Here is a 22623-nt window from a genome sequence, read left to right as displayed (position 1 = left end):
TTCAGTTCTTCCCTCAATTTCCCAATGTTATCTAAATCTAGTTTTTTTTCATGTAACTCACTACAGTATCTTGTAGTGAGTTACTCCATCACTGTACAATTTTATCTTTATTCATCAATACTTTGCCTTTTTTGTCTTTAGCTGTGGTCTGTTTTGACTGCCACCTTCTATAAATGGTTCTAACCATTTTGCACACCTTCCTAGTTTTATACTCTCCATAGTACTGTTCTATATTATTACATTGGACTTCTAACCATTTCATCTTATCCGGCTGACTGTTTTTTTCTTCATTGCACTTTCTTCTATATAGCTCCTCTATTTGTTCTGATGTATCCCTTCTTATCTTCAACATTATTTTCTCCTCTACTAACTTCAGTGTTTCTTGTCTAATCCATTTCTTCTTGATACTTTCTTCTTCTGGTACTGTTTCTCCAACTGCATCTTCTAGCACCTTTATTACTCCTTTCACTCTTAGATTCGAATTATTTTCTTTGTCCACACTTTTAAGTTTCTCCTCTAACATGGTTCTGTACCTTCTTCCTATATCTGCTTCACTTATTCTTAACTGGTAATTAATTTACGGAATTAGCAACGCATATAAAGTATATTAATTAAAGATAACTTTAATGAATCACTTCTATATTTCGGCAATGTCACATTGCCATCTTCAGGAACATAAAGATATGGTATGTGCACTAAGGAACTAACAAAGCAAATGAGGAAGAAAGTAAGAAACTAATTTTGTTCCTAAAGTCCTAATGGTGCCCTCTTGTGGGCTAATTTGGTAGTCTTGGCAGTTGGGCTGAAGTTCTCATAATGAAAGTCTCCCAAATTTGGGGCAGTTTCATGCACCCAAATTTGTTGAGGTTAGGAACGTTTTTTAGAGCTGCTGAAGATTCTTTGAATAATCTTTCGTATTTAAACTTGCTGCGATGGATTATTTTTGTTTTCTTCCAACGAATTTTATGGTGGGTATCTAAGGCATGGTCTGCCAGCCCAGAGCGGCTGTACTGGTGAAACCGGATGTAGTCTTGGTGTTCTGAAATCCTGATATTTGTTGTTCTGCCTGTTTGGCCAAAGTAGGACAATTTGCAGCTGCAAGGGACCTGGTATACACCAGGTAGGTCTAGGGGAAGTGGTTGGTCTTTGGTAGAGCGGATAAGGGATGCCAACTTTTTATATGGTCTGTAACAGGAAGTAAGGTCATATTTTTTGAGGATATTAGTTATTTTTTCAGAGGTGCCCTGGATGTAGGGGATAGTGATAGACTTGGTGTAGTCTTTATTGTGGAGGGGGGGGGAGGTTGTGGTTTACAGGTTTTAGTATTTTTTGGATTTTTTTGGGGTTATAGCCATTGGCTAAGAAAGTGTTGAGGATGTGGTTTAGTTCCATAGTCAGGGCCTTGTCATCTGGGCAGATTAATTTTGCCCTGTTACATAGTGTTTTATCACCCCATATTGTTGTGAGGGGGGGGGGGATTACTGGTGAATGTATCTGCCAGTGTGGGTGGGTTTTCTGTAAACAGAGAAAACCAAAGATCCATCAAGCTGGCGGGTGATTAAAGTGTCTAGGAAGGGGAGGGTGTTGTTTTCCTCTTTTTCTAAGGTGAACTGGACTCTGGGATGTTGGTTGTTTAAGTGTGTTCGGAAGGAGTGGAGTGTGTTTGAGCCATGTGGCCAAATAGCAAACACATCATCCACATAACGAAGCCAAATAGTGGGTTTTTGTGGGGCGGAGTTTAAGGCTTTCTCTTCAAATGTCTCCATAAAGAAATTGGCCAAGGGTGGGGAAAGTGGTGAACCCATGGCTGTCCCCTCTATCTGTTTGTAGAACACACTCGGCCTTGATCTATGGTCTATACTTCATGACATCTCATGCACATCGGCAAGAAAGGAATTCGAAAAAATACGTATTCGGCACGTGGAAAAATACGAAAACCTGACAAAGACTTCTACTTCTGTACCCCAGCCACCACTTAACACAGTAGTCAACCTCTCGTCGGCAGTTTTAAAGCCTGAAGCACTCACCGCACTTTCACATGGTCACAATTTCGCCCGAGCTCCTAAAAGGATACCTGCTGAAGAAATCATGATCCAAATAGAGCGTGGAATTCGCAACCTGCCTAACCATATCGCCAACAACGTGAGACTGGATGTAGTCGGTGTTCTCACTAAAGCCAAACCTCCAAAATCCAACTTATCCAAAAACGAATATACAGCCCTACAAGAATTAAAAAACAACAAAAAAATAGTAATCACCAAAGCTGATAAGGGAAGCGCCACTGTGGTACTCAATCAAAAAGACTACAAAGGTAAGCTAAATTCATTAATACGAGACCGTACTACTTACCTCCCCCATTGAATATAATCTGACCAGCTCTCAGATTAGAACTATCCACAGACTCCTTAAGAAAGTCACTTCTTGGCCTGTGGAAGTCACCAACAAACTTAAACCTTATAACTCTAGACCCCCCCCCCTCCTGATTATATGGACTCCCAAAAATACATAAACAAAATGTGCCATTGTGTCCCATAGTGGATGGCATTGATTCCCCCATATATAAATTAGCCAAACATTTAGCCAAAACGTTCACACACTACACTGGCAACACACCATCACACATAAAAAACTCGGCCCACTTTAAAGCCAGTATAGAAAACCTCACACTCCAACACACTGACATAATGGTCAGTTTTGACGTCTCCTCCCTATTCACTAATGTCCCACTCAAAGAAACCCTTGAGCTCATCCAAGCCAAGTTTCCTCCCGATATCTCAGCCCTATTTCAGTTCACAATGAACTCAGGCTATTTCGTTTGGCAAGGAAAGTTCTACAAACAGATAGAGGGGATAGCCATGGGTTCACCACTTTCCCACTTTGTTGGTAAGGGTTTCAGATCAGTGTTGAAGAGGTTTTTTCATAAAATGGTGGGAGATCAGATTGGAACAAGGGGTGATCTCTGATAGCTGTATAAGGAGGGTGTGAACAAATGTTTAGGGCAAATTTTCCATTTGCTGGCTTGTTCCGGATTTTCCCACTAAATTTATTTATTCCTTGCTGTATAATACTCTTAACTTGGTGGCAATTTACGGCTCTTTCCTCTTGAGATGATCAACACAATACTTCTCACATGATGATGGACCCAGGCAGAAGACTCAGAACCCACGACACTTCTTTTAAGATTTCCGACAGAACCTAGCATGATGGTGACTCTAGGTAAGAGAAGGTTTGAGAACCCTAAGACAAATTTCCTTCTCTTTCAATTCCCAAAATCAACTTTACGTGGTGGAAGACCCAGGTAAGAGAAGGTTTAGAAAACCCCAAGTCAAACTTCACTTCTCTTTCAATTCCCAACAAGAAATCTTGCATGATGATGGACCAAGGTAAGAGAAGGCTTAGAAAACCTCAAGACAAATTTCCTCCTCGACACCCTGCCTTATATACACTTGAACTTCCCTTGTGCACATGCATGCATCTCTTGAAAATGGTCATATATCGACCTTCGCACATCTTTGGAATTCTTTATCCGTAGCAATTCCTAGAATTCTTTACTATGGTCACGTATTGACCTTTGGACAGGATGACGTTATTCTTCGCACATCTTTAGAAATTTCCATTTATGACAATTCCTGAAATTCTTCACTATATTTATAATTAGACTTGCTGATTTAACATGAGTTAATATCGTTACATGATGACATCATGAGCCACATTATTTTACCAGCGTCTCATTACAATATTATTACAGAAAAGATTATTTCAGTCAAAAATTAACATTTCTCAAAGTACATTCTCCTGAACAAAAAACATGTAAAAATGAACATGATAAGTTACGAAGTCACATATCATGAGAGATTTTACAGGGATATATTGTTGAAGGTAGAGAAAATAAGAGATCTTAGGGTGATGGTGGATAAGAATCTAAAATTTAAAGGTCACATTGCCAAAATTGTGAGGACAACACAATGAATTCTGGGAATGATGCGGAGGACACTGACTTGTAGAAATAGGGAGATTGTTGTTTCATTGTATAAGGCTCTCATTAGACCACACATGGACTACTGTGCACAGATTTGGTTGCCTGGTTTTCAAAAGAATGAAGAGATGTTGGAAAGGGTCCAGAGGCAACTAAGGTAGTTTTTGATCTCTGGAATGTTGAATATGAGGAAAGGTTGAGAAGGTGCAATTCAGAGTCCAGTGGATAGGAGGAAGAAGGGGTGATATGATAGAGACGCACTTGTTGGTAAGGGTTTCAGATCAGTGTTGAAGAGGTTTTTTCATAAAATGGTGGGAGATCAGATTGGAACAAGGGGTCATCTCTGATAGCTGTATAAGGAGGGTGTGAACAAGTGTAGGAAGCAGGTTTTTGCATGCAGAGTTGTGAATGGTTGGAATGCCTTGCTGAGAGTGTGGTGGTGTCTGCAGAGAATATGAATGTGTTTAATGCATGGTATGATGAGCTGTTTGTATGACAAATAGACCTCCTAGATGAGTTTTTGACTCCATAAGGGGGGGTGGTCTTAGGGTAATAATAATAATATTGGCATCTGCATAAAGTAAAGAGCAAAGATTAACATTGCAAATCTTGATATCTGATTTAATACCACTCTCCTTCATAATGTGATCCATATAGATAATGAAGGACAGTGGAGATATTGTGCATCCTTGTCACACCCGAACTTAACATCAAACCATCTTCCTGTACCTTTTTCAGTTCTAACTGATAACTTACATAACTGCTGACTGCTTAAATAGAGACTATGTATTGTTTGATATAATGTCCCATTTTCACCATACGACTGTAGCATTTTGAATTGGTTTTCTCTTTGCACTTTGTCATATGCCTTTTCCAGATCAACAAAACTTAAATACAAATCCTTGTTATATTCCCATGATTCCCAATTTTCCAATTATTTGGCATTTTTTCTTCTTTCCATAAAATTTCACCTGCATTCTTTATAAGTTCTCCTATTATCCCATCTACTCCTGGCGCTTTAAAACTTTTAATTTGTTTTATTATTTCCGCTATTTCTTTATAGGTTGGTTCTTGAATTCTTTCTTCTATATTTCTACAATTATTTTAATCTTCGTGTTCCTTATTTTCTTTTGCTGTCATCATAAATAATTCCTTAAAATATTCCTTCCATCTTTCTTTAACTAATTCTTTCTCAGTTAATACTTCACCTTGTTTATCCTTAGATCCTATCATTTATGTATCAACTGTTTTAATTCTTTATAGAATTTTCTAGTTTCTCTTTTCTCATTGTACTCCACTATGTGTTCCACTCTCTTCTCCACCAATTCTTTCTTTTTCTTTTTACAAATTTTATTTGCCTGCTTTCTTTTCTTTTCATATTCTTCTCCAATATTTCTTGTGTTCCTTTGTAAATAATTTTTCCTTGCTTTGTTTTTCAATTCAATTATTTCCTTACATTCTTCATCAAACCATTCATTTCTATTTTTCTTATATTATCCTATTTCTTCAACTGCATTTATGATTGTTTGTTGGATTAAATCCCATATTTTTAATATATTCTTTCCTTTTTCTATTGTTTTAATATTATCTTTTCTTCTGATATTTATCAGTTATTTCTCTATTTTGGAATGCTTCAGTGTTCCATTTCTTTATCTTTTCAGTTTTCTTTTGGTCAACTTTGATATTCTATATATAAATTTAATTTCAACCAATGTTATGTCGTGACAATTCTTTATTTTATACTTTATCGTGGCTCTCCTATTATATTAGTCTTAAATTATCACTGTGTAGTGTTATTACTTTAACTATATATTTCTATGGTCTATACACATGAGACTGTTGGAACTCTGTTCTCTCTTATCTACAGTTAAATCTATCCACACAATTGGCCAATTCTTAGAATGATTAAGTATATTAAATAAATTAACAAAGGGTAGACTTCTGAATAGAGTCCGATCCTCAGCAATAACGGTCTGGAGTTACCTCCTAATCAGGCAATACCTCCTAATCTGTTTCTTCCATATGACATCACGAACCAATGGCAGTGAATAGCTACACACTATCGATACGATCCCAAACTCGAACTCACCCCGAATTCACAAGAAAATCCCTAGTAGACTACAGACCTCAAGAAGAAAAAGCCTCTCGAGGGGGGGGGGGGGGCAAACCACTTTTATACCCTCTACCATCGGCAGTCTCTTTTGCGCACGTGTCGTATATTCTATTCGTGTCTTCCTAGAGAACTCCGTGCGCGTGCCGCATCTTCCTGGAAAACATTGAGCGCGTGCCGTTCTGCACATAAACAATTTGCCGTAGGCTATGCAATTCACCCGAGGTTTTTGTTAGTGGACTTTGAACTTCTGTTACATGCCTTAACATATATCTTACAAAGAATACCTTTTCGAATATAAATTCTCACAAAAAATTATGACTTCGTTTACCTGTAAGCAATATTACATAAAATAGTACTAGCATATGATTCATTAAACAGTTTGTATCTTTACCTATGTACAAGCATTTTTGTTGTTCTTTAGCTAAAATTTGTTGAATCCTGAATAAATTATTTCTTTAAGGAAATCTTTTCATTCAAGATCCAACACCAACATATGATCAGATTCACAATTTGTTCCTCTATATGCTCATACATAGCATATGTACGAGCATATAGAGAAAAGCATAACTGTTATGCTCAACCAAGGACCACAACTCTTTCAACAAACATCGTAGAGTTCACAATATCCCATGTTCTTGTGGCCTTAATTACATAGGACAAACTTCGAGAAGTTTAGAAATGAGACAAGGAATATTGGAGACATCAATGCAGGACAGTTCAGCATTGGCATTCCATTTTTCCAATACTCACCACAACATTGAATGGGCTAAGAGCTCCATGTCATACATAGAAGAAGACTAGAACTCTCGCAACATAAAAGAGGCTACATTGATAATCCACTCACAAGCTACCCTAAACAGAAACCAAGGGATGATTCTGTGTGACATTTGGAATTTGCTCATCAAATCTCTAAACACATCGCAGTTTAATTTCTTTGCTAACTACTGGACACACACCTGCTGAACAATGACTGACCATGTGCCAGCATTCATGCTCTATGTGTTTCTATTGTACTTGTGTAACGGTTATTATGCATTCAATATTTTTTAGTAATTTATTGATTCATAATCAGAGCTTGTTATTTATTTATATTTGTGGTCCTTGGTTGAGCATAACAGTTATGCTTTTCTCTATATGCTCGTACATATGCTATGTATGAGCATATAAACAGAAACCAAGGGATGATTCTGTGTGACATTTGGAATTTGCTCATCAAATCTCTAAACACATCGCAGTTTAATTTCTTTGCTAACTACTGGACACACCTGCTGAACAATGACTGACCATGTGCCAGCATTCATGCTCTATGTGTTTCTATTGTACTTGTGTAACGGTTATTATGCATTCGATATTTTTTAGTAATTTATTGATTCATAATCAGAGCTTGTTATTTATTTATATTTGTATATTCATCCAAACCCACATGAAGCCACTAGTTTATGTGGCAAAAATAGTAGGTAGCTAGTATTATCGATTATTTACAACCAATAAATCCAGTGTTAGTTATTTTTATTACTTTTCTTATTTCTTGCATATTCTCTCCATGTAAATTTGTGCACATTTTTATGATGGAAAATGGTGTTGGTAATAACTAATCCATGTCCTGAACAAAAATCCAGCAAGCATTTACATTATTATTAGCTTTTTTGCTTTTCTCCAAATTTTCCCAAAACATTTCTGTATGTCTGGTAATAATTTCCTTCTCTGCCGTTTAGATCTGCAACACGGACCAGCTTTTCCTTTTTCATTGTGCTGCCTTCTCTAATATCTCAAAAATTTCCTCCGTTTCTTCCTTGGTGGAACCTTCTGTGGGACCATAAATAGAAATGTCTCATTGTCCAGATCCCCATTCCAATATTGCTTACATCACTCTACTTGATATTGCTTCCCATCCAAGAAGATTATCCTCATATTTAGTGTTCAATACTATAGATGCTCCCACTTTTCCTGATTGTTATTGCTTGAATATAACATTTTGTATTCGTCTCTTAGAGAGATCTCACCTTTGTCTTCCCTGTTTTTGTCACACTTATTATGTTGATCTGGTACTTATCCAATTCTTCTGTTAGTTCTATTTGTTTTCCATTGATGCTTCTTATGTTGATAGTACCAATCTTGAACTCTATTGATGTTGAGTTGGGATGTGCTCTGAGGTTTGTTCCAGTAGCACCCTTTGTGTTGTTTGCCCTGGTGCCCTGAGAAAAGCAAAGGGAGTGTTGTTAACTGTGCTGCCGCCTAGCTGTTAAGAAATTCTGTCCTGTTGTACCATCATTTTACATTGTGGTTTAAGCCAGTAAAAAGAGAGTTAGGTTGGCTAAATCCGAAATTTCTAGCCCGTTGTCGTTCATTCAGTATCATGGTAGATACCTAAAAGGGTGCACCACATGAAGTGATGATTGGACACTAGGTAAGAAGGTCCAGTCAGTTCTCTGCATTCCTTAAAAAGGCTATGGGGAGGTTTCCTCCCCATAGCCTTTACAGTTTTGACTCTTAAGCATCTTACAAAAAAAAAAAAAAAAAATTAGAAATGGAAATTAGATGACAAAGATGAAATGAAAACTGAAAATAAAGATATTTGGATACTAAAGTAATTTTTATGTTGAGCCCATACACAAAAAGTTGATTAATCAACCTATAGTATTTTAGTACTATGCATGAGTAGTGGATTGGGAAAGGATTAACTTGTTTATATTTAATTTAAAAGCCTGTATATTGTATTACTTTGAAAGACTATTAAATGAAACAAACAGTGAGAGGAGAGTGGTAGAAAGCATTCAACAGGAATGCAGTCAGGATATATCAGGACTTGAGTAGAAAAGGCTATCAGAAGAATGAAAAAAGGGGAAGAGTACTGGAGTTAAACAACATTCAAACAGAAATGCCTCAGGTGTGAAGATATAAAAGTTTGTCAGCGGCTCACTTCATACTTCAGAAGGTCAAATTCTGGATGGATGGAGTAGAGCTCTCATGCTTTTCATCTATACAAAGGGATATAAAACTTAATGGAAGATTACAGAGAAATTTCTCCAGTAAGCATTCCAAGTTAGATTTACCTGCAAAATAGAATTTATGGAAAAAAAATTTGAAGAACAACTAGGTTTAGGCCAAATACAGATTGTTGGCTGTATTAATAAATAAATATTAATAATAAATAAAATTTTAATAAATATGGGAGATGTCTAAATTTGCTGTCGTTTATATTTTTCTTTAATAAAAGTAAGTATTGTTGGAAAGTTTTAATTGAACTTAACATGTCAATTAAATTTTTATCTCTACCTTGTAACTCTAAATTTAAATTGCTTAATTTCGTACAGAAATCTACTAAAAATGATAAGTGAACAACCATCTTTTATCACTCAATTGTGGATAAATATCTCCTTTTTCATCAAGAAAATTTTTTATATTGTTAATTAATACAAGAAATCTTTCTAAAAATTGACTTCTGCTGAGCCAGCGAACATTATTGTACAACAGAAATTCCCTATCATCATCTGCCTATAATTTAAATAACCGGCGTTGTAGGGCTTTTCCTTGAACAGAATTTACAATTTTAAACGTAATATCCTAAACATCTTTTGTGTTTAATCTTTTACTACATAGTACTTGTTGGTGAATAATACAGTGGTATGTTAAAAAATCTGGATATTTGTCTTCGTTTTTACATAATGAAATGAAGCCTGATTTATTACCTATCATTGCTGGAGCACCATCAGTAGTATTAGACACAAGTTTAAAAAGCGAAACAACACAGTTTCACAAATTCATCAAGTGGCGAAAAAATGTCTTCTTCCCTAGTCCTTCCCAATAATGGTATAATTTTCAAAAGTTCTTCTTTACTTGAATAATCTTGAAATACCATTAACTGAGCAATATCAGTGAAGTCGTTTGATTCATCAAATTGTAATGAAAACGTAACACACTGGTGAATGTCTGACATTAACCTGGCCTGGAAACTTTTCTCCGGCAATTGGAACTCTTCCTTTCAGCAATTTGAAACCTTGTCTGCAGCCTAGAAGTAGTCTCTCTCTGACAACGTCTTGAACCGAGAAGCTCGTTTCTGGAAGCGGGAAACTTCTCTCTCAAGCAATGTGGATCCGGGCAGTCTCTCTGATGGCGACTCTGGACCGGGCTCCCTCCTCTCTCTCTCTGACAGCAATTCTGGAACCGGGACCCCCTTCTGCTTGCTTCAGTCCCTTTTTATTAGACCTCCTCTGAGACCTCGCATGAAGTTTGGCAACCCCCAAAGAATCGGTATGAGTCTTTCATCTTAATTTTCAAGTTTGGTATGCCTTTTGTTCTCCTCTGCTTTCTTTTGATTGTAAGTTGCCGGTCATCGGAAAGTTGTTTGTACTCTTTTTGACTGACTTCGGAGATGTTTACACTTACCTGCAAGCCTTTCTCATACATACAAGTTTCAATAAAAATCTTTCTAATGCTGCCATGTACAGCTTCGGCGACAAAAACATTGCTTTGGTTTTTAAGACTCTAACATATTGTTATTAAAGCAGTATGTACAGTTAGCTTCAAAAGAGTTATTTACAAAAACATCTAATACAAACTATACCAAGACAAACAAAGTTTATTTTTTTTAAATATTCACACAGGAATTAACCTAAGTAAAAAAATCGATGTAATGTGCTTTGGAATATTTAATATTTAAGCTACAAACGAGTTTTTAAACTTTGCTTATAATCATATTCACTCAGCTCGCTGTTTGACTTCCACTGATCTAAATTAATTCATTTACCTAGACTTAAAAGAAAATTTCTGATTTGACAATTTTAACGAAAAATAAATAAATAATAGCAATACACTTAAAACGAATGAAAAATAATACAAAATAATGATAAATAAAATATTATGTTTTCAGTTTTAATGAAATTTGTAAGTAAGGAGGAATACACAAGAGATCGACCAAAAATCACTACGCGATTGACTGGTTGAACACCCCCCTGTTATATGGAGTAAACATAACATCATACAAAGCAATACTTAGCTATGTCTATATTTAAGTTTTTAAGTCAGCAGTTGGAAATGAAGGAAGATGAAGAAAGTAGAGAGGGTTGTGTTTGAACTAATATCAGTCATGAGACAAGGATACCCTCTGTCTCTGCTCTAGTTCGTCATCTGTAGGCATTATATCAAGAAAGTGGCATGAAATCTGATATCAGAATCAGAAATGTCAAACTTAGCTCTTTGCTTTATGCTGATGAACTACTCTTAAACAAATCCTTTGTCATTTCCAGAATTCTTTAACTGAATTGAATAATAGCCATAACATATTTGGCATAAAAAGGCAGTGAAGGAAAAGAAGAAAGCATATCAAAAGTTCCTATCAAATAACTCAGCTTGTGCTCTTAGAGAATACAGAGACAAATGCTAAACACTGTGTAAAACTAGCTAAACAAAAGTCATGGGAGAACTTTGGCAAGAATATAGAAAATAAATATCAAGAAGGTGGCAAAATATTCTGGAGGTTGTTGAAGAAGCCTAGGAATGGAGGAAAGATTGCTGTAAAAGGAGTTAGAGATGATAAAGGTGACATAAAAATGGGAGAAAAAGATATACTTGAAGTATGGAGTAATTACTTTGAAAAACTTCTGAATGAAACAAGCAGTGATGACAGCACAGTGGTAAAAAACACTGACCAGGCATGCAGTCAGGAGTTCATATCCATACTTGAAGTAGAAAAAGCCACCAAAGGCTTGAAATGTGGAAAGGCAGCAGGAGTAGATGATATTCGACCAGAAATGCTGAAGTATGGTGGTATAAGAGTCTTACAGTGGCTGCACTGCATTGTTCAGAAAGCCTGGACAGAGGGACGAATTCCCGATGATTGGAGTAGAGCTCTCATAGTACCCATATATAAAAAGGAAATAAAACTGAATGTGAGAATTACAGAGGTATTTCCCTACTGAGTTTCCTGGTAAGATATATGCAAGTATACTTGAGAAACGGTCGAGAAGAATTATGGAAGAAAAGCTTGGTGAAGAACAAGCTGGATTCAGGCCAAATAGAGGCTGTCAGGATCAGATCTTCACTTTACGATAAATAGTCGAGAATGCATGGGAATATAACAAAGATCTGTATTTAAGTTTTGTCGATTTGGAAAAGGCATATGACAAGGTGCCAAGAGAGAAGCTATTCAATACGCTGCAGTTATATGGTGTCAATCGGACATTATATCAAGCAATACTTAGTCTTTATTTGAGTTGTCAGTCAGCAGTTAGAATTGAAGGTAGTACAGGAAGATGGTTTAATGTTAAATCTGGTGTGAGACAAGGATGTACATTATCCCCTCTGTTATTCATTATCTATATGGATTACATTATGAAGGAAAGTGGTATTAAACATGATATAAAATTGGAGATGTTAATGTCAGCTCTTTACTTTATGTGGATGATGTTATACTTCTAAATAAATCCGCTACACGTCTGCAAGATTCTCTGACTAAATTGAATAGCTGTTGTAATAGATATGGTATGAAGTCAGCAATAAAAAGACAAAGACAATGAAAATTGGCAGAATCATTGAAAATGTCAACTGTGTTGTGAATGGAGAACCTGTGGATCAAGTGAAACATTTCAGCTACTTAGGCACGATTTTTACTGAAAATAGTAAATTAAATGTAGAAATAGACAACAGAATCAGCAAAGCTGGTTTGGTATGGTAGGAAGTCAATTGAATAAATTCATATGGAATAAGAGAGAAATTAGTCGGAACACTAAATTAGCTGTATACAAGACAGTGTTCAAACCAGTTTTAACTTATGGATCTGAGAGGTGGGTCAGAAGTAAATGACTTGACCAAAGATTAGAGACTGCAGATATGAGAGTCCTGAGAAAGATTATAGGCGTGAACAGATGGCATCAATGGCAATATCATATTAAAAACGAGGATATTAGGAAAGAACTTGACATTGTCAACATCCAGGAATGTGTTAGCAGAGCTAATCTCAGGTGGTATGGTCACTTAAACAGAATGGGTGAAGAAAGATTAGCAAAACGAGTGTTCTATGCCAGGTTGGCAGCAAAACGACCCAGAGGAAGACCAAGATATAGGTGGATTGATACGGTACAAAGTGCTTTAGATGATAGAAATATAAGATCTGATAATGTTGGAGTCTTGACAAGTAACAGACTGATTTGGAGGAAAATTGTAGATAGTAAGTTAGTAATGTTGTAAATTTTTCATGTAGTACTATCATATCCTGTACACCCCTTGAGGGTACATGACAGGAATTTGATGATGATGATGAATTATGACAATTACAGGAACATAGAAAAACTCTATTCTCAATGTTGAACCTATAGAAAATGTAAAATATTTAGCTATTTAGGCACACAATGTGTAGTGAAAATGGAAAATAGTCTATTCTCCCCTTCTCCTTTTCATTTTCAGAACCTTGTAGTGCCCAGGTAACTCATGCTTCAAGATCTGTAATTAGTGTTTTAAACTGATCTTGCAATTCTCAAGTGAGGTGAGGATAATCATGAAAATGCAGTTACCCTGCCATTCTTTCCTTCATTTTTGATGATATTTATCTTGCTTCAGTTTTATCACCTTGGGTTAACTCTTGCATCTAATCTCCTACTCAAGTGCTTAGTTCCATACCCTTTTGAGCCTCCATAAAAAGCTTGGTATTATTTTTCATTTCAAGCAGTGCTTCTCTTCTGCTCAACTCCTGACACCTTATAAAGCTCAGTTCTTCCCAACCTTAGAATACTATTTTCACATTTGGAGTGGTGCACCCAAAACTTTTCTCAGAATGCTCGATTGTTTAGAGAAGTGAAAATTTATTTAATTGATGGTCCATCCTCACTGACTCTCTAAAGTTGTTTTCCTATATAACTGGCCACCACTATTTTTCTACTTTCCTGTACTCAAAAGCAAACATGAGCAGCAGCTGGTCAGCACCCATATATAGTTAAAACTCATTGAGCCAACTTCTCACCATTGCCTTCATTTCCTGCACTTCTATTCTTTTGAATACCCTTTCCCATACTGATTTCCTCAATGACTACAACTGAAGGCTGTAGTGAATGTCATTTGTGGTAAGCAGCATTGTTATGCTATAGGTCTTGTGGATCTCTTGCGTTTATGTATTAAAAAATAAATACATAAACGAAACTAAATTAAATATGGAGTTAAATGGTAGCATATGCAGAGATGGTAATGAGGTGGGGAACATTTAAATAAGTTTATATAGAATAAGAGAGAAACCAGTCAAAACACTGAAATAGCAGTATGCAGGACATTGGTCAAACCAATTTTTAACTTTTTGAACAGAGAGTTGGGTTAGAAATGTTATAGTTGATAAAATACTGGAGACCAGAGATAAGAGAGTTCAGAGAATTAGTGAAGTGAACATTTGGTATCAGTGGCATAATCTTATTAAAAATGAAGATATTAGGAATAATTTGACATTTTTAGCATTCAAGTATGTATGAGCAAGTCTGATCTAAAGTGATATGGTTACAACAGAATGAGGAAGAAAGGTCAACAAAACATCTACTTGTCAGGAAGAAGATTCAGAAAAGACCAAGATCTAGGTTGAGTGACTCAGTTAGTTCTATAGAAGACAGAAACATATAATGGTAATGTGTATTCTATTACTGTCATTGTATTGGAGTTATTACACTTGTTAGAATAATTTGGAAAAAAATTGACAGGACATTAGTAATAATGGAATGAAGTACTGTGAAAATATCCTGTACACCCTTTAAGGATGCATATGTATCCTGAAGAAGTGTGCAGGAAATTGATGATAATGATATCTCACATTAAAATAATTAACAAACCAGACGCAATGTAATTTACTTTTTGGTATTGAAAAATGAATTGAATGCATTATACATATGATACAAATATGTTTACATCAGTTGTCATTATTGCATTCAAAGGGTAAAGTATATTATTCCATGTGAGGCTTAATCCTTTTGAATCACTTGAGTGGAAATTTGCACAATGCTTCCTTGCAATGTTTGTGTTAATAGGGTTGATAGCCTGTTTCATATTTTGTACATAGCTGAATTTGATCAGTGTATGCCTAGTATTACTTGTTAATATAAGTCTGGGAAAATGTAAGAATGCTTATTTTTATTTATAATGTTCAAATGTACTATAAACATTTATTTGCATTAATAAAAATGCAATTTAATGAAGAAACGTGTATATAATCTCATTCTATAGCTGATGAAGTTATGCACATGTCAGGCAGAGAACAAAAAGAGCGTAACGTGTGTTCGAGACTTGGCCATCTCATAACAGCCCTTCATGAACTTATGCAAACAGCCTTGCCATTTGGTCCTGTTATTGAGCTCTTACTGAAGTTATTGGCACGAGTTTATAACACATTTACTTCCTTTACAAAATATGTAAGTGTTTCTTATGAGTAATCTAATACGAGGGTAGTCAGAAAAGTACTCATTCTAACAATGAAAAAATGAATTTATAATTTCAAAATTATTTTTATTTTCCAACATAATCTCCCTTAAGACTAATACATTTATTCCAGTGATGCTTCAACGCCATTATCCCATCCCTGTAGTGGTTCTCAGTAAGATCTACAAAATACCCCTCTACAGCTGCAATCACCTGGATTCGAAGAAAACCGCTTACCAGTGAGGAAGAGATAGAAGTCAGAGGGAGCCAAATCTGGGGAATAGGGTGGGTGTTCCAACAATTCATAGTGCAGATTAAGGAAAAATTAAGATCCCTTAATTTTTCCATTGCCAAAACACTTTTGTGGGCAGGTGCATTGTCCTGATGAAAGATGATTTTTTTCTTCTAGTCTGGTTAAAAGATTGGAATAATATTCTCCGATTATTGTTTTACCCATTTCAAGATAATTAATAAAATAAATGCCTTTAGCATCCCAAAACACCAATGTCATGACCTTTCCTGCTGATGAAACTGACTTTGTCTTCTTTGGCGCTGAACAACCAGCTCTGTTCATTGTTTTGATTACTGTTTGGATTCTGGTGTGTAATGGTGAATCCAAGTCTCATTCATAGTAATAAATCGACACACAAAATCAGTTTTATTCTTGTTAAAACGCTCCAAGCACTGTTCAGAGATTTTTATGCAAGTGTGTTTTTGATCTACTCTGAACAAGTGCAGCACCCATCTTGCATAAAGCTTTTCATATGCAATTTTTCATGCCAAATATATTCTACACGTTCTTTTGAAATGCCTATTGTCTTAACAATTTTGCACGCTTTGACTCATCATTCATCCAATACCGTATCATGCACTTGATCAATGATTTCTGGTGGTGTTACACTTTTTAGATGTCCTTCACGTGGATCATCTTCAAGGCTGGTACGACCACGTTTAAACTCAGCAGCCCATTTCTGAATTGTCGAAAACGAAGCAGAAGAGTGCCCATAAACTTTTATGAACTTGGAATGAATTTCTTTTGGCATTAAACCTTCTTTTACAAAGAATTTTATAACCGCACAATACTCAATTTTATCCATTTCAAGGGATACAGACAATATTTTTGCTTCAGACAGCTGTATAAAACAAACTACTTGATAGAATGACTTGCAATTTCACATGGATGCTTATGACAGATGTACCAACTTAGAAAAACGATCTCTTGCCAATAGTGTTGCTATCTATGGTCAAGGCCGAGAACTTTTCAGATCACTCTCGTATGTTCTGGTGTTATGTTTTTTAAATCTTATATTCTAACTTTGCATGAAAGAGTCAGAACATGTTCCATAAGACTGCAAGGCAGTGCTATAAAGAAATTAATATTATTTGAGAGTGTAGTGAATATGAGTAATCCAAAGCCCTCAGAGAATTATCATCTTTGAATTAATTAAAATAAAAAAATAAAAAAAAAACGAATTATGAGAATGTCTCCTCAAAGCCACCTGTTGTATAAATACCTTTACTCCATTCCTTGATTTCCCATAAAACCAGAGTAGAGGATAGACCCCAAAAGAAAACAGTATTTGTGAAAAATTCATATGACATCCATAATGTACTTAAAAAGTGACCTTGTTAGTCTCTCCCAAAAAAATTTGTACACATTTTATAGCTGAGGTAACTGCACTGGGTGTCCAATACAGTAAATTATGGGTACTTAATAAATTTTGTTAAGCGTGTTAGTTACTGAAGATATTAATTATTAATCATTGATTATTAATTTAGTGTTTAAAATGTTAGATGTATTGATATTTGAGAGTTTACCAGTGTTAATGCTGTGGCCAGATAGGTTAGACATTAACTCCAAGTGATTTGGTTTCTCCTCATAGTGCTTGCTTACAGCTGCTTCTGGATTCACTCACTGGTGATGGAGTATTCAATGGATGTATTTGTAGGTTGTCTGTTTCAGAATATTGCCATTGCTCTAATCTAAGAAATTAACAATGAGCAGTTATGAGGATTGGCTGAGGGAATGTGGACTGCAGAGTTTGGTGGATAGAAGAAGGAGAGGTGATATGATTGAGAATTTTGAACTGTTGAGAGGTGGTTACAGGGTTGACACTGGGGAGTTCTTTTGCTTGGTTGAACAGCGGGAAGGAATGATGACAAGAGGCCATCCCCAGAAGTTACGAAAGGAAACTGTTTGCAAGAGGGTGAGGAGTGGTTTCTTTGCATGGAGGGTGGTTGAACCATGGAATGCATTGCCTGATGGAGTAGTGAGAGCGAGAACGGTCATTGAGTTTAAAGAGTGGAATGATAGACTTTGTGTTTCTCGGGGGGGGGGGGGGGACCTCCCCTCGATGAGTCCTGATAGACTTTGTGTTTCTTAGGAAGGACCTCCCACGATGAGTCTTTTGAGTCCATGGAGGCCTGAATAATAATAATAGAAGATCCATGCCTTCAAACTGTTCATCCATATCTCAGTAATTGAATTCTCACTACTTAATAATGGCTCACAGTTTGGACCTTTTTAAGTAGTGAGCTCCAAGAACAGTTAATGAATTGATTTTACATACTATTTTGAAAGAAGCTCAAAATCCATCCCAAATAATATAACTGAAAAAGTATAATTAGAAGCTTCTAATTCTTGTTGAGAGGCTTATACGCTGGTTAGACATAATAACTAATATTTAAGGAATTGACAGCGTATACTGGAAATATAGATTAAATAAACTTTAATATACACTTTCCGATATTTCGGCGAACGTTACGTTGCCATCTTCTTGGGAACTTACTAAAAAGACACGTGCACACAAGTACTAATACAACAAATGAGACTGAGGCTAGGACGCTAGCGTTTTCCTAAAGTCCTGATGGTGCCCCCTGGCGGGCTATATTGATAGTTCTTGGCCTTTGGGCTGAAGTTCTTTTGATAAAAGTTTCCCAAATTTGGGGCAGTTTCATGCATCCAAATTTGTTGAGGTTTGGCATGTTCCTAAGGGCCGAGGCTGATTCCATGAATAGTCTTTCATACTTGAACTTGCTGCGGTGTATTACTGTGGCTTTCTTCCATCTTATTCTGTGGCGAGTATCCAGAGCGTGGTCTGCAAGCCCAGAGTGGCTGTACTGGTGAAATCGGATGTAATCCTTGTGTTCTGAGATTCTGATATTTGCTGTCCTGCCTGTTTGGCCAAAGTAGGACAGTTTACAGCTGCAAGGGACCTGGTATACACCAGGTAGGTCTAGGGGAAGTGGTTGGTCTTTGGTGGAGCGGATAAGGGATGCCAGTTTTCTATGTGGTCTGTAACAAGTGGTCAAGTCATGTTTTTTTAAGATTTTATTGATTTTTTCTGAGGTGCCTCTGATGTAGGGAATAGTGATGGATTTAGAGTAATCTTTTTTGTGAAGGGAAGGGGGTGGTGGGTTGTGGATAATTGGGTTAAGTATTTTTGGATTTTTTGGAGGGGGTAGCCGTTGGCTGAGAAAGTGTCACGGATGTGATTTAGTTCAGTGGTTAGGGCTTGATTATTAGAACAGATTATTTTTGCCCTGTTGAATAATGTTTTAATAACTCCATATTGTTGTGAGGGGGGGTGGTGGGATTGTTGGTGAATGTATCTGCCTGTATGGGTGGGTTTTCTATAAACTGAGAAAACCAAGGTTCCATCAGGTTGGCGGGTGACTAGTGTGTCTAGGAAGGGGAGTTATTGTTTTCCTCTTTTTCCAGGGTGAATTTGATTCTAGGGTGTTGGTTGTTCAAGTGTGTTAGGAAGGAGAGGAGTGAATCCGGGCCATGTGGCCAAATAGCGAAAACATCATCAACATAGCGAAGCCATATGGTAGGTTTTTGTGGTGCTGAGTTTAAGGCTTTCTCTTCAAACATCTCCATGAAGAAGTTGGCCAAGGGTGGGGAAAGTGGTGAACCCATGGCTGTCCCCTCTATCTGTTTGTAGAATTTTTCCTGCCAAACGAAATAGCCTGAGTTCATTGTAAACTGAAATAGGGCTGAGATATCGGGAGGAAATTTAGCTTGGATTAGCTCTAAGGTTTCTTTGAGAGGGACATTCGTGAATAGGGAGGAGACATCAAAACTGACCATTATGTCATTGTGTTGGAGTGTAAGGTTTCCTATACTGGCTTTGAAGTGGGCTGAGTTTTTTATGTGTGATGGTGTATTGCCAGTATAGTGTGAGAGCGCTTTGGCTAAATGCTTGGCTAGTTTGTAAGTGGGGGAATCAATGCCATCCACTATGGGACGTAATGGCACATTTTCTTTGTGTATTTTTGGGAGCCCATATATGCGGGGGGGTCTAGAGTTATAGGGTTTTAGTCTGTTAGTAATCTCCACAGGCCAAGAAGTGACCTTCTTAAGGAGCCTATGGAGTTTTCTAATTTGTGAGTTGGTGGGATTGTAATTAATGGGGAGGTAAGTGGAACGATCTAATAATAAAGCTTTGAGCTTACCTGTGTAATCTTTAAGATTAAGTACCACAGTGGCGTTTCCCTTATCCGCTTTGGATTCGCCAACTGCCCAACCACATCGCCAACGATATCAGATTGGATGTAGCCTGTGTTCTCAACAAAGCAAAACCTCCAAAATCCAACATACCCAGTAGTGAATACAAGGCACTACAAGAATTGAAAAGAAACAAAAATATAGTGATCACCAAAGCGGATAAGGGAAACGCCACTGTGGTACTTAATCTTAAAGATTACACAGGTAAGCTCAAAGCTTTATTATTAGATCGTTCCACTTACCTCCCCATTAATTACAATCCCACCAACTCACAAATTAGAAAACTCCATAGGCTCCTTAAGAAGGTCACTTTTTGGCCTGTGGAGATTACTAGCAGACTAAAACCCTATAACTCTAGACCCCCCCGCATATATGGGCTCCCAAAAATACACAAAGAAAATGTGCCATTACGTCCCATAGTGGATGGCATTGATTCCCCCACTTACAAACTAGCCAAGCATTTAGCCAAAGCGCTCTCACACTATACTGGCAATACACCATCACACATAAAAAACTCAGCCCACTTCAAAGCCAGTATAGGAAACCTTACACTCCAACACAATGACATAATGGTCAGTTTTGATGTCTCCTCCCTATTCACGAATGTCCCTCTCAAAGAAACCTTAGAGCTAATCCAAGCTAAATTTCCTCCCGATATCTCAGCCCTATTTCAGTTTACAATGAACTCAGGCTATTTCGTTTGGCAGGAAAAATTCTACAAACAGATAGAGGGGACAGCCATGGGTTCACCACTTTCCCCACCCTTGGCCAACTTCTTCATGGAGATGTTTGAAGAGAAAACCTTAAACTCAGCCCCACAAAAACCTACCATATGGCTTCGCTATGTTGATGATGTTTTCGCTATTTGGCCACATGGCCCGGATTCACTCCTCTCCTTCCTAACACACTTGAACAACCAACACCCTAGAATCAAATTCACCCTGGAAAAAGAGGAAAACAATAACCTCCCCTTCCTAGACACACTAGTCACCCGCCAACCTGATGGAACCTTGGTTTTCTCAGTTTATAGAAAACCCACCCATACAGGCAGATACATTCACCAACAATCCCACCACCCCCCCTCACAACAATATTGAGTTATTAAAACATTATTCAACAGGGCAAAAATAATCTGTTCTAATAATCAAGCCCTAACCACTGAACTAAATCACATCCGTGACACTTTCTCAGCCAACGGCTACCCCCTCCAAAAAATCCAAAAAATACTTAACCCAGTTATCCACAACCCACCACCCCCTCCCCTTCACAAAAAAGATTACTCTAAATCCATCACTATTCCCTACATCAGAGGCACCTCAGAAAAAATCAATAAAATCTTAAAAAAACATGACTTGACCACTTGTTACAGACCACATAGAAAACTGGCATCCCTTATCCGCTCCACCAAAGACCAACCACTTCCCCTAGACCTACCTGGTGTATACCAGGTCCCTTGCAGCTGTAAACTGTCCTACTTTGGCCAAACAGGCAGGACAGCAAATATCAGAATCTCAGAACACAAGGATTACATCCGATTTCACCAGTACAGCCACTCTGGGCTTGCAGACCACGCTCTGGATACTCGCCACAGAATAAGATGGAAGAAAGCCACAGTAATACACCGCAGCAAGTTCAAGTATGAAAGACTATTCATGGAATCAGCCTCGGCCCTTAGGAACATGCCAAACCTCAACAAATTTGGATGCATGAAACTGCCCCAAATTTGGGAAACTTTTATCAAAAGAACTTCAGCCCAAAGGCCAAGAACTATCAATATAGCCCGCCAGGGGGCACCATCAGGACTTTAGGAAAACGCTAGCGTCCTAGCCTCAGTCTCATTTGTTGTATTAGTACTTGTGTGCACGTGTCTTTTTAGTAAGTTCCCAAGAAGATGGCAACGTAACGTTCGCCGAAATATCGGAAAGTGTATATTAAAGTTTATTTAATCTATATTTCCAGTATACGCTGTCAATTCCTTAAATATTAGTTATTAGAAGCTTCTAACATTTTAAACAATACCAAAACATAACTATCAACCTCCACAGAGCATAATTGCAGCTGTTAAATCATTAAAAGTAAACCCAAATATTATGATTACTAAAACAGTAAACAAAATATTGCTGCTGCTTTTTTTAACAGTATGTCTTATACAAAAAAAAAAACGAACCAGTTAATCTCCTAACAGCATTTGTGAACTGATCAAATATAACCCATTTAATGCATTGAAAAAAAACTGCAGAGTTATTTAAGTCTTATGTTTTGCTGGCCATGAGACAATGTTAAAAAAACTATTACTCTACTACACATACTACACATGCATCCCAAGAAATAAAATACGATCTACCAAAAATACTCAAAACTAACATGCCGCGTCAGCCAGTAGCTGAAGGAATAACCTCTTGTTCTGGTCCCTCTAGCTAATTGCTAAAACATTTGCTACTACAGTCTTAGAACCTTCCTTATGCAAAGGAATTATTTTGCCCTCTTTCCACTCCCTTGGAACTCTACCAGTTCCAAGGGAGTGGAAAGATGAGCCTAGTCAGAGTCATTTCCAGTTCCCTTGCACATTCTCACAAAACCTGATTCACATCCCACGTCAGTCAGTCAGTCATTGTCACATATGTCACAGCAATAACCTCA

At 37.0% G+C, this 22623-nt stretch overlaps 1 protein-coding gene across 4 annotated transcripts in view; it reads left to right on the top strand.

The window, feature by feature from the left end:
* The window catches only part of LOC150106342 (Fanconi anemia group I protein-like), a 506449-nt gene that overhangs the window by 377637 nt on the left and 106189 nt on the right, over positions 1 to 22623 (top strand). For all 4 annotated transcript variants that reach the window (XM_090392383.1, XM_090392381.1, XM_090392380.1 and 1 more), the window contains one exon: positions 15282 to 15466. In XM_090392383.1, the coding sequence (XP_090248509.1) occupies positions 15282 to 15466 (185 nt within the window). The remainder of the gene's footprint in view (positions 1 to 15281; positions 15467 to 22623) is intronic.

Source organism: Typopeltis vanoorti, chromosome 5 (genome assembly GCF_054136105.1).
Source record: "Typopeltis vanoorti isolate ZY-2024b chromosome 5, IOZ_Tvanoo_1.0, whole genome shotgun sequence".
NCBI lineage: Eukaryota > Metazoa > Arthropoda > Arachnida > Uropygi > Thelyphonidae > Typopeltis > Typopeltis vanoorti.
This window is presented reverse-complemented; position numbering and strand designations above follow the sequence as displayed.